General features: G+C 50.3%; 5 protein-coding genes across 5 annotated transcripts; 3 read left to right on the top strand and 2 right to left on the bottom strand.

The window, feature by feature from the left end:
* Positions 1-363: 363 nt before the first annotated feature.
* On the top strand, positions 364-2,249 carry EDD37DRAFT_655014 (serine/threonine kinase 16; the record flags this gene model as incomplete). Its single annotated transcript, XM_062818734.1, has 6 exons — positions 364-634; positions 685-742; positions 805-868; positions 916-1,158; positions 1,208-1,635; positions 1,685-2,249. The coding sequence occupies 6 exons, from the start codon at positions 364-366 to the stop codon at positions 2,247-2,249; spliced, it is 1,629 nt and encodes a 542-aa protein (XP_062665074.1).
* Positions 2,250-2,704: 455 nt separating this feature from the next.
* On the top strand, positions 2,705-5,212 carry EDD37DRAFT_597776 (fungal-specific transcription factor domain-containing protein; the record flags this gene model as incomplete). The annotated part of the gene is made up of 2 exons (XM_062814607.1): positions 2,705-3,295; positions 3,345-5,212. The coding sequence occupies 2 exons, from the start codon at positions 2,705-2,707 to the stop codon at positions 4,866-4,868; spliced, it is 2,115 nt and encodes a 704-aa protein (XP_062665073.1). The 3' UTR covers positions 4,869-5,212.
* Positions 5,213-6,096: 884 nt separating this feature from the next.
* On the top strand, positions 6,097-8,522 carry EDD37DRAFT_678573 (xylan 1,4-beta-xylosidase Talaromyces emersonii; the record flags this gene model as incomplete). The annotated part of the gene is made up of 5 exons (XM_062819653.1): positions 6,097-6,111; positions 6,165-6,296; positions 6,318-6,497; positions 6,572-6,812; positions 6,842-8,522. The coding sequence occupies 5 exons, from the start codon at positions 6,097-6,099 to the stop codon at positions 8,446-8,448; spliced, it is 2,175 nt and encodes a 724-aa protein (XP_062665072.1). The 3' UTR covers positions 8,449-8,522.
* An 864-nt stretch (positions 8,523-9,386) lies between these two features.
* On the bottom strand, positions 9,387-10,462 carry EDD37DRAFT_571664 (short-chain dehydrogenase/reductase SDR; the record flags this gene model as incomplete). Its single annotated transcript, XM_062814348.1, has 5 exons — positions 9,387-9,815; positions 9,869-9,950; positions 10,005-10,082; positions 10,155-10,299; positions 10,348-10,462. 5 exons carry the CDS (start codon positions 10,460-10,462, stop codon positions 9,387-9,389), a joined length of 849 nt encoding a protein of 282 aa, XP_062665071.1.
* Positions 10,463-11,576: 1,114 nt separating this feature from the next.
* Positions 11,577-11,918, bottom strand: EDD37DRAFT_571667 (choline transporter; the record flags this gene model as incomplete). The annotated part of the gene is made up of 1 exon (XM_062814349.1): positions 11,577-11,918. A coding segment is annotated over one exon (342 nt), but the record flags the coding sequence as incomplete, so codon positions are not given.
* Positions 11,919-12,019: the final 101 nt, after the last annotated feature.

The raw sequence follows: 12,019 nt of genomic DNA, 5'->3' as shown, positions 1-12,019 counted from the left end.
TTGAAATCTTTTTATGCTGGATGAAGTTTGAGCCCGAGCATGGGGCTGCATTACTCCGCCTTTCACCGCGCACGCTATCGGTATTTGATACGTAAGCCATGCCGCCCTACAAGGCCCAGCGTACCTCTGTCCCGTTGATGATTGTCCAGAAAGTCACAAGTGGACAAGAATTCAACAAACCCGGAGCAGGCGGAGAAAAAGACGAGTGAGTACGCCCATCCGGGGACGACTGCGGGGGTTTAAGGCTCCTTGCTCGATGTCCTCTATGATGCACCCACACAGGGTCAGGTGCGATATTCCGTATAAGTGTCGACTCCCCAGACGAAGCTGGGACTGAGGGTGAATTATCTCTCAACAGCGAACATGACTGCACGCACTGTCATCCCAGGCACTCTCCACCTTGTGGACTTGCAGCGTACTTTGGCTGTCAAGCATGCAGAAGGAGACCTTGCTGATGTAGTCTTGGTGCCTGCCCCGTCCAATGACCCAGATGACCCATTGAATTGGTCACCGCGACGCAAGCTGTTGTCGACGATCTCGCTATGTGTATATCTTTTGATGATTGGACTGGCGGTATCCTGTGTTTACTCGATAATCGTGCCGATCTCAGAAGATACAGGTCTTACAGTCGCTAGTATTTATTCCCCAACTTGAGGCATTGGAGAGCTCTGATCTCTGGTCTAGATCTCAACTCTGGAACGGGCTACCAGTTTCTACTGATGGGATGGGGCTGCTTGCTATGGTAAAGTCAACCACATGGTAACCTGACTCTATCTAGCATTGAAAGCTAATCCCTTCAACTAGGCAGCCCACCGCGCAAACATTTGGCAAACGACCTGTCTATCTTCTTTCACTGCTGCTATCCATTGTAGGAGACATTTACGGCCGTGAAGCGCAAGACTAACGTTGATGCAGGGCATCACTGTATCGGTACCCTACGTGAGGACTGCAGGTTCTTGGTGGGCGCTCAAGGTTCTTCAGGGGCTTTTGGCGGCTCCGAGTGAGTCTCTCGCGGAGATCTCCATAGCCGATGTGTACTTTTCTCACCAGAGAGGCACGTACATAGCGATTTATGCTTTGACCTTGTACACGGCTGGCTTCCTCGCCCCAGTGTTCTCTGGCTTTATTAACGATGGAATGGGTTGGGAGTGGGTACAGGTAGGCAAAGTTGGCAGCCATGTCTGGAATGGCCGTTGACGTGTGACAGTACTGGTGCGCCATTTGGCTTGCGATCGGATTTGTGTTCTGCTTCTTTTTCCTGGAAGAGACCAACTACAACCGACATTCGATTCTCAATGAGGAAGCACAATTGGCCGAGGCTACTACTCATGCACACACTGACGAAGAAGACAAGGCCTACAACGACAAGCCTGCTATTGTGGAAGAAAACTATGCTGCCCAAATGCCGAGCCATACCCAATATCAAAAGAAGAGCTACATGGCCAAGCTCAAGGTCTTCGACAAAAGGAGACCTGTGCAGCATTTCTTATTCGGCGTGGTGCGACCACTCAAACTCATGACATTTCCTGTCATTGCTTATTGCGGTTTCAACTATGGTGCTTCGCTGGTCTGGTATAACGTCCTAAATGCAACTTCGTCTCTCATCCTCAGCGGCCCACCATATAATTTCGCTCCGTAAGTCTGACACGCCCCGTTGGACTTCTTGACTGACCAGAATTTGAAGTTCCATGGTGGGATTGACATATTTCTCACCTATCATCGGAACTTGCATTGGCTCTTTCATCTCTGGTAAGCTGGGTGACCGACTTGTCTTACGACTTGCCCGTCGAAACAAGGGCATTTGGGAATCGGAGCAGCGTCTGTGGCTTTACCTCCTGCTTGTTGTCGCCGTGCCGTGGTCATTGATTCAATGGGGCGTGGGCGCAGCTCATGGTATTCACTGGTTCGGCCTGGTCTTTGCAATGGGCGTCACCGGTGTGGCCTGCTCAGTCGGCGCTCAATTGGCCATATCATATTGCATAGACACCTACAAGGATCTCGGCGCAGATGCCATTGTCAGCGTTATATGCATTCGGAACACTATGAGCTTCGCCGTTGGGTATGGTGTAACCCCTTGGGTCGTCAATCTGGGGTATCAGAATGCTTTTCTGGTGGCGGCATTCGCAGGTCTTGCGCAAGTCCTCACTTTCCTCATCTTCATCAAATGGGGCTCCAGAATGAGGGCGGCATCTGCTGAACGATATCGCCAGGAGGTTCAAAAGGCGGAGAAGTTGGGCATTGCACATTAGACTTCCAGTCGACCTCGTAGTAGATCAGCACTAGCCGCCCAAAAGGCTGGCAGGCGAGAGGTGCCCAAACCCCGTAGAAGCACGCTCACCTAAGGTCGTCATCGATCTCGGTAGTAAGACCAAGCATTCGAATGACAGTTCGAGACCGCCAACTGCCAGTGTCGGAGCCAACTTCCGGTCCTTGCCGTCCTTACCGCTCCTGCCGTTATCCTCGGCATAAAGGGCTCTTACTACAACTGTTTCTCCGCATTCCCAGCGAACCCTGGAGATTGACGGCTCACACCCAGAAGACAGTGCGCTTTCCTCCCCACTGTAGAAGTATATTCTCTCCTCCTCGGGTGCGGGCGTGATGCCTACCATATTCTTTGCCTTGTGCACCTCCTTTGACGTTTGTATACATCCTTTCAGCATCTTTTCCAGCACCCAGACTGATTGTGACGGTCCTCCCACTTGCCATGGCACCGCATTCCATCAGGAGGCAGCCAATCAGCTGTGAGAATTGCCGCAACCGTAAGATCAAATGCACCGGGGGTCGAGCGCCATGTCAGTCGTGCGTGCGCAGAGGCTTCGGAGCCAGTTGTTATTTTGTACGCTCTGTCGGTCCATCACGCGACACTACACTCTACGAAGACCTCGTCGACAGAATTGCAGGCCTCGAGTCGCTACTGAGGCAGCATATCAATGTGGATGTTCCTTGCCACAGAAATACGATCCTGCAGACTCCAACAGGAGGTTCAAGCGATGCATCAACCTCGTCAAATGTTGGAGCATCCGATGAAAGCTTTTCGGTGTCAAGCTTTCCATTGACTGGCTCCCTTCTTAAGTCTAAGGACGGATATGTTCGCTTTATACCCCATATGGAGCACTTCAACTCCGAGGATATGGCAGCGTTTATGCATACCGAAAATTCATCACCGCTCACTAGTTCGACCGGCTTTCCATTTTCTGCCGAGCCTGCGTTTCCTAGACAGACTCTCCTGGAGCTTTTGCCTTCCAAACGCCAATGCGACGAGTTGTTGCAAAGATACCATGATGTCTTCTCGCCAGTAGGTTGCTAAGTTGAACCTACTTGTTACTTGCTAACTGTTGTGGTAGTTATTCCATATCCTCCACGATCCAACCTTGCACAATGATTATGCCGAGTTCTGCAAATCCCCTGGACAACTTCCACTCGCGTTCCTGGCGTTACTGTTTGTCATTCTGGCTATAGCCGTCCTTACTTTGGAAGACAATGATCCTTTGCTGGAAGAACTGAGCCGCGAAGGAACGAGCGTAGCCAGGATCCGCAGCATTGCTTCCAGATATCGCCAAGCTGCTATAAAATGCCTGACAGCTGATCAGTTCATGCTCCAGCACAATCTCTACACTGTCAAGGCGCTGTTACTCTTGATATATGCGAATTCACATACTGACGGACCGACTTGGCCCTTGCTTGGTCTTACCTTGCACATTGCCACAGCCATTGGCTGCCACATCGACCCAAGGCTCCTAGATGTCGGCACGGTTGAAGCTGAGGAGCGACGTCGTTGTTGGGCAGGCTTGAAGATGCTATACCAGAATCAGGCCACATGTATGGGCAATCTTTTGCCGAATCCAGTCTCCGCTGATGTTGACCTGCCCGCTGATGTGAACGACGACGAGATCACCGAGAATGGTGTACACAATGTCTGTGGAGGTCCCTATTCCACCAGGGCGCCAACACAGATGACCTACATTCTGTACAAGTTCCGACTTTACTCAGTGGCGACTGCAGTCTGCAAGGCGACACTGAATCTCTTACCGTTGCAGAGTCCGCTATTGCGATCTCTTGACGCCAGAATTGCTCAAGAACAAAGTGAACATACCAGGAGGTTTTCCAACTTTCCAGACTTGCCACTCCATCAAAGAGCAAATATGGAAATCCTCAAAAATTACTCCAACCAGCTGTACCTGATCCTGCACCGACCATACTTGAAAGGCTCCTGCTTACGACTACATACATCGGAAGCGGTCGACGTTGCGTTATTGAAGAAGAGCAGAAGTCAATGCAAGGATGCGGCCATGGCGATTCTAGACAGCCATCGACAACTCTATGAAAATGCTGGATTCCGCAGATACGATTGGTATGTCTATCGGCTGGGTAGCTTCAACGCCTTCTTAGGTGCCTCCACGCTTCTTGCATTGCTGCTTGATCCACAACTCTTGCAGCTCACTGACGAAGAGTATTCGTTCATCTTGGCTATGGTCCAAGGCTGCACTCAACGACTTGAATCAATGTCGGAGAGAAGCGAAGTATGCGCGAAAGCGTCACCAATCCTTCGTCGAATTCTCGGCAGGGCGGAGCAGCATGCAAGGACACGTACTCGCCAAGAAGACAATATGTTGGAAACAATGACTACCAGATTGTCCTTTGGGGTAGTCCAGGAGCCGGATTTGACGTCCTCTTCCATCACATCACTCACTCACGATCCGACCTCTAGCGTTGACCTTGACGGCTGGACAATGGACCCAGAACTGAATGCAATCATGAGCCACTTCCCTCCCGAACAGTGGCTTGGTCCCTCAGCTTTCAACTGGGACCGTTGCTGGAGTCCGGCTGTCGTCCAGTCTGGCACATTGATACCAAATTCCTGGGGCTGAATTATTCAGAGACAGGAAGAGCTGTGCACATGTTTCGTTTGTGTAGGATGGTGAGCCCGTTTCCAGAAAACTTGAAACCGTTTGACATGGAGTCCATCGAGGACACAAGTCTCCAGCCCAGCAGGCTCGCGACAGCGGTCACTTCACACCAAACGAGTAGGACCATACGATAGGACTGATGACCTCCACCATGTCAGCGGCTAACGCTGTGCCGTTGTGGGTGAAGGACTCCAGGATGACAATGACAATGATATTCACATGAGCATGACCAGCTACACCGGTCAGACACTTCGCTTGCTGAATTGTCCGATGAGGCCCAAAGGAGTGGAAAGCGCGGTTGATTGCGTTTCGAGGTTCAGCCGAACGCCAAAGAGGACGCGATGAATTAGGAGCTATGTGGAATCGAGGCCGATGACAGCATCATCGGCTCCAACTTGACGGGAGCCGAAGCGGCAATGAAAGCCCCAAGGATAAAGACGGGATAAAGTAAGGTTTCCAGGGGATACGCCGCCTATTGCATTCTATTTAGTTTGATGCTCTCAGAAAAGGACGCACAACTCATATCGACCCCAATGGAAGTGACGAATTTCAGTGTCGACTTGAAGTAACTGCAACTCCAATATTACACTGGGGTCTTCACGTCCATCTTCGCCCTTTGTCTTTTGATATACCGCTTCGAAAGCTAATTCTTGGTCACGGGAGATTACCGAGTCGAACATCGAGCAAAGTCACAGGAAAAGAAGAAGCGTAAGCTTTAGGTAGCGCTCCAGATGCTGCGTATGAAGAGATTTTGAATGCCATTGTTTCGGCAGCTGAACCTGGTCACAGTCTATGATTTTCCTAGGCCACACTTTGCGTCCATTTCTTTCCACGTCTGAATTAAAGGGATGAGGAGCAGGGTGTCCGTAAGAAAAAAACATGTCTAGCTTGCGGTGCCGGATGGACGGTGAAGTCAGACTCTGGCTGCAAGAGGTCATTAGACCATGCACATATTGGAGGTTGCAGGCGTGCCACCTCTTCAACAGATTCTCCTGTTTGTAGTCTTGTTTGTTCTCAGGATGACGGAACGCGTGGCGAGGTATCTGTGGGTCAACACGTTCGAGTAGATCAGCGAGGCTAGATCGCACAACTGTCAGCCAGGTCCACATGGGAACCTGTGGGAGAAGACAATGCAGCTTGAGCACTGTGACAAACACTGCCAAGAGAAGGTGGCTTATGCTTGTGCAAAATGACTGCAAGCACTGTAAGGGAAAAAAATGCATGGAGTAGGCTTGGAATGATTTGCCCTAACAACAGCAAACTGACTCGATGCGGTCGACGAAACTCGAATGGGAAAGTGGCCGCCCTACCGCTCAACCCAGCCTATTGAACCCCCTGTCCATAAGAGGCCCAGAGGAGGATCCCCAGAGTCTTCGGAGACTTCAGGAGGTAAGGCAGAGATGTCTGTAGACCTTATCTCTAACGCCATCGAGTTTGGAAGACTGCCCTAAGCGAGGGTCTGGCTGTGATCAGATTCTAGCTACGCCCGTGCATTCACCATTTCCCCACGAATGGCAGATCCATGGGATGAAACTCGTTTGCTTATTACCCCGCTTAAACAGAGCTGTAGTGGGTGGCGGAGCGGCTGGGGTCCGTTGGGGTAGCTGTCAAGTCGGTAGACAGCCCGTCACATTCACACCATTGCCGATATCATTTCTACACAGGGTCGAGCCTTTAGCAATGCTGGAAAGTACGGTCTGGACTCTTACGCACCCAACATCAATGGATTTCGCAGTCCTGTATGGGGTCGAGGGCAGGAAACACCAGGGGAAGATGCTTTCTTCCTGACGTCGGCGTATGCCTACGAATATATCACTGCTCTGCAAGGAGGTGTCGAACCAGATTACCTCAAGATCGTCGCTACACAAAAGCACTTCGCTGGCTACGATCTTGAGAGCTGGAATGGTACCAGTCGGCTGACCTCATCATATCAGACCAAGACCTTGCAGGTTATTACACACCTCAGTTCAAGGCGGCAATACGTGATGCTAGGGCGAATAGCCTCATGTGCTCCTACAACGCGGTGAATGGTGTACCAAGTTGCGCAAACTCATATCTCCTACAGACTTTGCTCCGTGACACTTGGGGCTTCAGCAACTACGACGGCTACGTTTCGGCCGATTGTGACTCGGTTGTCAATGTCTGGGAACCCCACTATCATGCGTACAACCTCTCCATCGCATCATCGGATAGTTTACTTGCCGGAACTGACATCGATTGTGGTCATGCTTACGCCGATCATCTGAATGAGTCCATTATTGCAGGGGCTGTAGCCCCGTCCGATGTCGCCCAGGGAGTCTTCCGATTGTACTCCAACCTGGTTCGCTTGGGTTATTTCGACGGAAACAGCAGCACCGTGTATCGCCAACTCACTTGGGAGGACGTGGTATCAACTGATGCGCAGAACATCTCCTATGAATCTGCTGTTCAAGGGATCACCCTACTCAAGAACGATGGCACACTTCCGCTTGGATACTCGTCGTCAGTCAAGAGTATCGCTGTTATCGGTCCGTGGGCCAACGCGACGGATCAAATGCTGGGAAATTATTACGGGGTTGCACCATACATTATTAGCCCTCTGCAAGCTGCACAAGACACTGGCCTGGAAGTCAACTTTGCTCTTGGTACCAATATTTCCACTACGTCCACTGAAGATTTCAGTGGTGCTATTGCCGCGGCCAATGCATCCGATGTGGTCATCTACATGGGTGGCATCGATAACACACTAGAGGAAGAGGCTCTAGATCGGGAGAACATTACTTGGCCCGGCAATCAGCTCGACCTGATCGCGGAGCTGGCAACTATGGGCAAACCGGTCGTGGTCCTGCAGATGGGGGGCGGCCAAGTTGATTCTTCAACGCTCAAAAACAACCCCAACATCAGTGCTTTGGTCTGGGGTGGTTATCCAGGACAAGCAGGAGGCGCTGCCATTGTTGATATTCTGACCGGCAAACGAGCCCCAGCCGATTTCGTCGATGCATTCAACCAGACAATCATGGACCTGCGCCCTAACAGCAGCAATGGCAATCCTGGCCAGACCTACATGTGGTACACTGGCACCCCAGTATACCCCTTTGGCGCTGGAGAATTTTACACCAATTTCTCCCTGGCACTCGGAGCTACACCAACCCTTACAGCATGGGATACCATCAACGTGACGTCCCAAGCGCACCCAGGGTACGACTACGTCGAGATGGTACCTTTACTCAACCTGACATTTGCCATCACCAACACGGGATCCGTCACGAGCGACTATAGCGCGATGCTGTTCGCCAACACCACGAACGCCGGACCGGCCCCTTACCCTAACAAGTGGCTCGTTGGGTTTGATCGGCTGTCGATTATTGCACCTGGTGAGACCGCGTCGATGACCATACCGGTCCCGATCGGTACGCTTGCAAGGTTCGACGACAAGGGTAATACAGTGCTGTATCCGGGTATATATGATTTGGAGCTGAATAACGAGAGGAGTGTCGTTGTTCGGCTTACATTCACCGGGCCGGCAGTGACCTTGTCGGTGTGGCCTCGAGACGCATCGTAGTGATACAAGCCCGGGGCCCCGAGCCGAGGGCGGCCAACGATAGCTATAGAGTGTGTGAATATAACAAAGCAGGCGATCGTCGCTCCTAAGTAATACTGCCCAGACCTGCATTCCGCCAAGCTTCTTCTATGTTTCGTATTCTTGTAGCTTCTTAGATAGATCTAAATATAATTTATAATTTAGCTTCATCGCTCACAGGAAGTCCGTATTAGACATGAACAACCTCACTTGATCTTTATAGAGAGATAGACGAGAGTGATCGGAGGAAAAGCGATGGGTGACTCGATCGGTTAGCACTACATTTTACGAACCGGCCACGGCTAGGTCAAGGGTTGTCTGTGCTACAAAGCGTAGGACGACAATAGGAAGCAAACCCAGAACACAGCCTCACCACCGACAAGGCTATCTGCCGATATGCTTTCAATGGTAATACTTCCAAGGGTGAACTGGTATTGAGCCACCAAGCCAGGCATACCAAATGCTTACACCACCTCCGAAAAGCGCAGTCGCCATCTATGACATTCCGGAACCAGAAAAGGAAAAGCTCTTGGCGTGAGTGGAAACTACTCAATTGGCGTCAACATACTATTAGGGCTGACAATGGAGCTGCTCTACCTCGATCATATTGACGAGAGCACAGAATCACTGGTTGTTTGACTTTCATACATATGCGGGCCAGAATTATGGGGCAGAAGGTCCTAAAATCAACTTTTGTACGTAGCAAATCCAAGATATCAATGCCTGACTGATAGGCCGATGGTTTGCGCATGGCGCAGATGAGGTTTTCCAAAACAAGATGCGGTGATATTTGTGGGATTCTCCTAACATGTGTGATCTCTTGTTTCCTCCTTATCGCATCACTTCGTGCGACACGATGTCCCCCATTCGAGTGCTACCACATCTTTTCTGGAAACCGTCGAGTCGCAGATTCTGGACTTTCAGATCCTTCCAGACGTTATACCGCCATCCACAAGAATATCAGTGCCCGTGGTAAATGCAGCAGCCTCGCTTAGCAGATATCCTACACTGCCTTTGATTTCACTCCTGAGTCCGATCCGTTTCAGTGGGGGCCCGTCCCTGAACTGCTCCCAGATCTTCTCGTCTTTGCTTGCCGCGTCCAAGACCATCTCCGTCGCGATGAAACCAGGGGATACGCAGTTAACACGGATGTTCAGTGGAGCCATCTCAACGGCAAGATTCTTCGTCAAAGACCAAATCGCGCCCTTCGAGGCGCTGTAGATAGACATGCGTCGTGACGGGGTCGAGGCATGTGCGGCACCTGAGCAGATTAATACGATGCTGCCGCCGCGTTTATGCTCCACCATGGCTTTGGCGGCGAGTTGTGCAGAAAAGAAGCTGCCCAAGACCTGTGACATGTTCAGACACTGCAATACGTTTCGTGCGATTTCCGATCGCCTACATTGACGTTCATTATCCTTGCACTCTCCTCCCACTCATGATCCAGAAAAGGCTTGTCCAAGACTAGTCCAGCAGCGGTGATACTGAATACCACCGTCAAATCCTGCTGCAAAGTACATGAGAAGTAGAGTACGAACCAGTTGTCAATGTGACCAAAATCATGCTTCACTTGGTCAAAAACCTCGGCCAGCTGAGTAAATTCGGTTACATCGGCTCTGTGGTGAGAAAGGAGTTAGTAAGTTTGATCACAAAGAAACATGGAAGTCTTCTCCAGAGTAGTTATTCACCGATAATATTTCGCCCGTATATCGAAATCTCTTTCCAATTCTGACGGATCATCAGCTGGCGTCGGGAGTACATCGAGCAGTGCGACGCTGCTGCCCAATTCGGCTGCCGTTCTCGCTAACACAAGCCCAATTCCCCGCCCAGCGCCTATGATATACTCTTAATGATGGATCAAATTCATTCGAGGACAATTACCTGTCACTACCGTGACCTTGCCCTTGAGAGACAAAAGATCAAAAACCGTAGAGGATTTGTAGGTCGCAGCATCTCTCGCAACGACATCAGAAACCGAGAGGGCGTTACGTGACATCTTTTCTGGCAAAAATCACTATCGAGTAACTGTCTATAGGAGGGATATCGACGACCAGCCACGGACAGGACCACAGAATCTCTTGTCTTTGAAACTGAGACGTGATCCTATGAGCAAGAAGCTGTTCGTACTTATGATTGAATTCCTGAGTCCCTAGCTTTCAGAGTTGGAATAAGCACTCTATGAGACATAATCACTTCGGATTAATTAGGTCCAGGGTCGCACGGTAACAGAGTTCACCTTGGTGGAGTGTTATGCAACCGAAAAGCGAACATTATCCAGTGATTAGTAGGTACATTCCATCAGAGACGTCAATGTAAGCCATATCGATAGGCTATGCCGTAGTCTGTTCGATTCGAGCCGCGTCACTGGCTCCGGGGATAGACGACGGTTATAGGCGACGGACGTCGGCGACGGACGTCGGCGAATTACACATGGAACCCTCGCCTTGGTAGTAAATGTACTAGCTGTTCATCCTGTTGGTCTTCTTGATCAGTAGTTCCACGTTGCTCATAATACTACAGAATCTACGTGTACTATTTCTTCGTAGGGCCTTACCCCGGCTCCCCCAAAGTGGAGGGAACCTTATATAGGATTGCCGCTTTAACTTTCAAGCCTTGGTGGACGCCACAGGCATGCCCTAACAGCTTGAACTTTATGTGAAGTTTTCAAGAACTCTCACACTATTTGTTATGGGATACTCTTCGTTTTAAATATGTCACTAGTATCACTTTCAACAAGGCTGACAGTGTCGACTTACCGGGAGAAGGAGGAATCTATCAGTACAGGGGGCTTTTGTGTCTGGAGGAAGCAGATGACAAACGGCAAGAATACGCGATAGTTTCCGGCACAATTTTACTGGTCTGACAACGGCTTGTTACACCTCTATTTGAGGGCGACGACGAGGTCGTCGATCAGTGGGTGAATCACGCTGCAGGAAAAGGGTCTACGACGTCGCTCTCACCTATGAATACGTGGTAGTTGCAGATGTAGTTGATAGAGGGCAGTGTCATACATGAATTGTTGTTGTACAAGTTGTCAGCAGAACATTCTAGACTTCATCTAATTCAGCGAGACCAGGCATATCGTTCTGACAGCATGCAGACTGACCCTTCTATGCTAGCATTTCGACAGGCGGTCCACGATATGTTTTGCGAATCTTGATCCACCATAGCCCTGGGAAGATAACCATAGCTCCGAACAGGACGCAAGAATAATTCATCTCGTCAATATTCACGGGCATAGCGTACGGGAAGTTATAAAAGATAATCATAACGGCTAAATAGGCGCATGATACGATCCCGACGATATACCTAAGCAAGCCTTTCACATGGAAAGAACCTCGTATTGCACTTTGCCGCCCTCTCAAGAGATATAGGAAGATTGCCATGAGATATGACAGGGATATAAGCGCTACGAACGACCCCGAAATTGCGTTGAACGCAAGAGAACTCCCTTAGGGGGGTTAGGGTTAGGGTTAGGGTTAGGGTTAGGGTTAGGGTTAGGGTTAGGGTTAGGGTTAGGGTTAGGGTTAGGGTTAGGGTTAGGGTTAGGGTT

Source organism: Exophiala viscosa, assembly GCF_022695815.1.
Source record: "Exophiala viscosa unplaced genomic scaffold EDD37scaffold_23, whole genome shotgun sequence".
Lineage (NCBI taxonomy): Eukaryota > Fungi > Ascomycota > Eurotiomycetes > Chaetothyriales > Herpotrichiellaceae > Exophiala > Exophiala viscosa.
The sequence above is the reverse complement of the archived record's forward strand: the minus strand, read 5'-3'. Positions and strand labels throughout refer to the sequence as shown.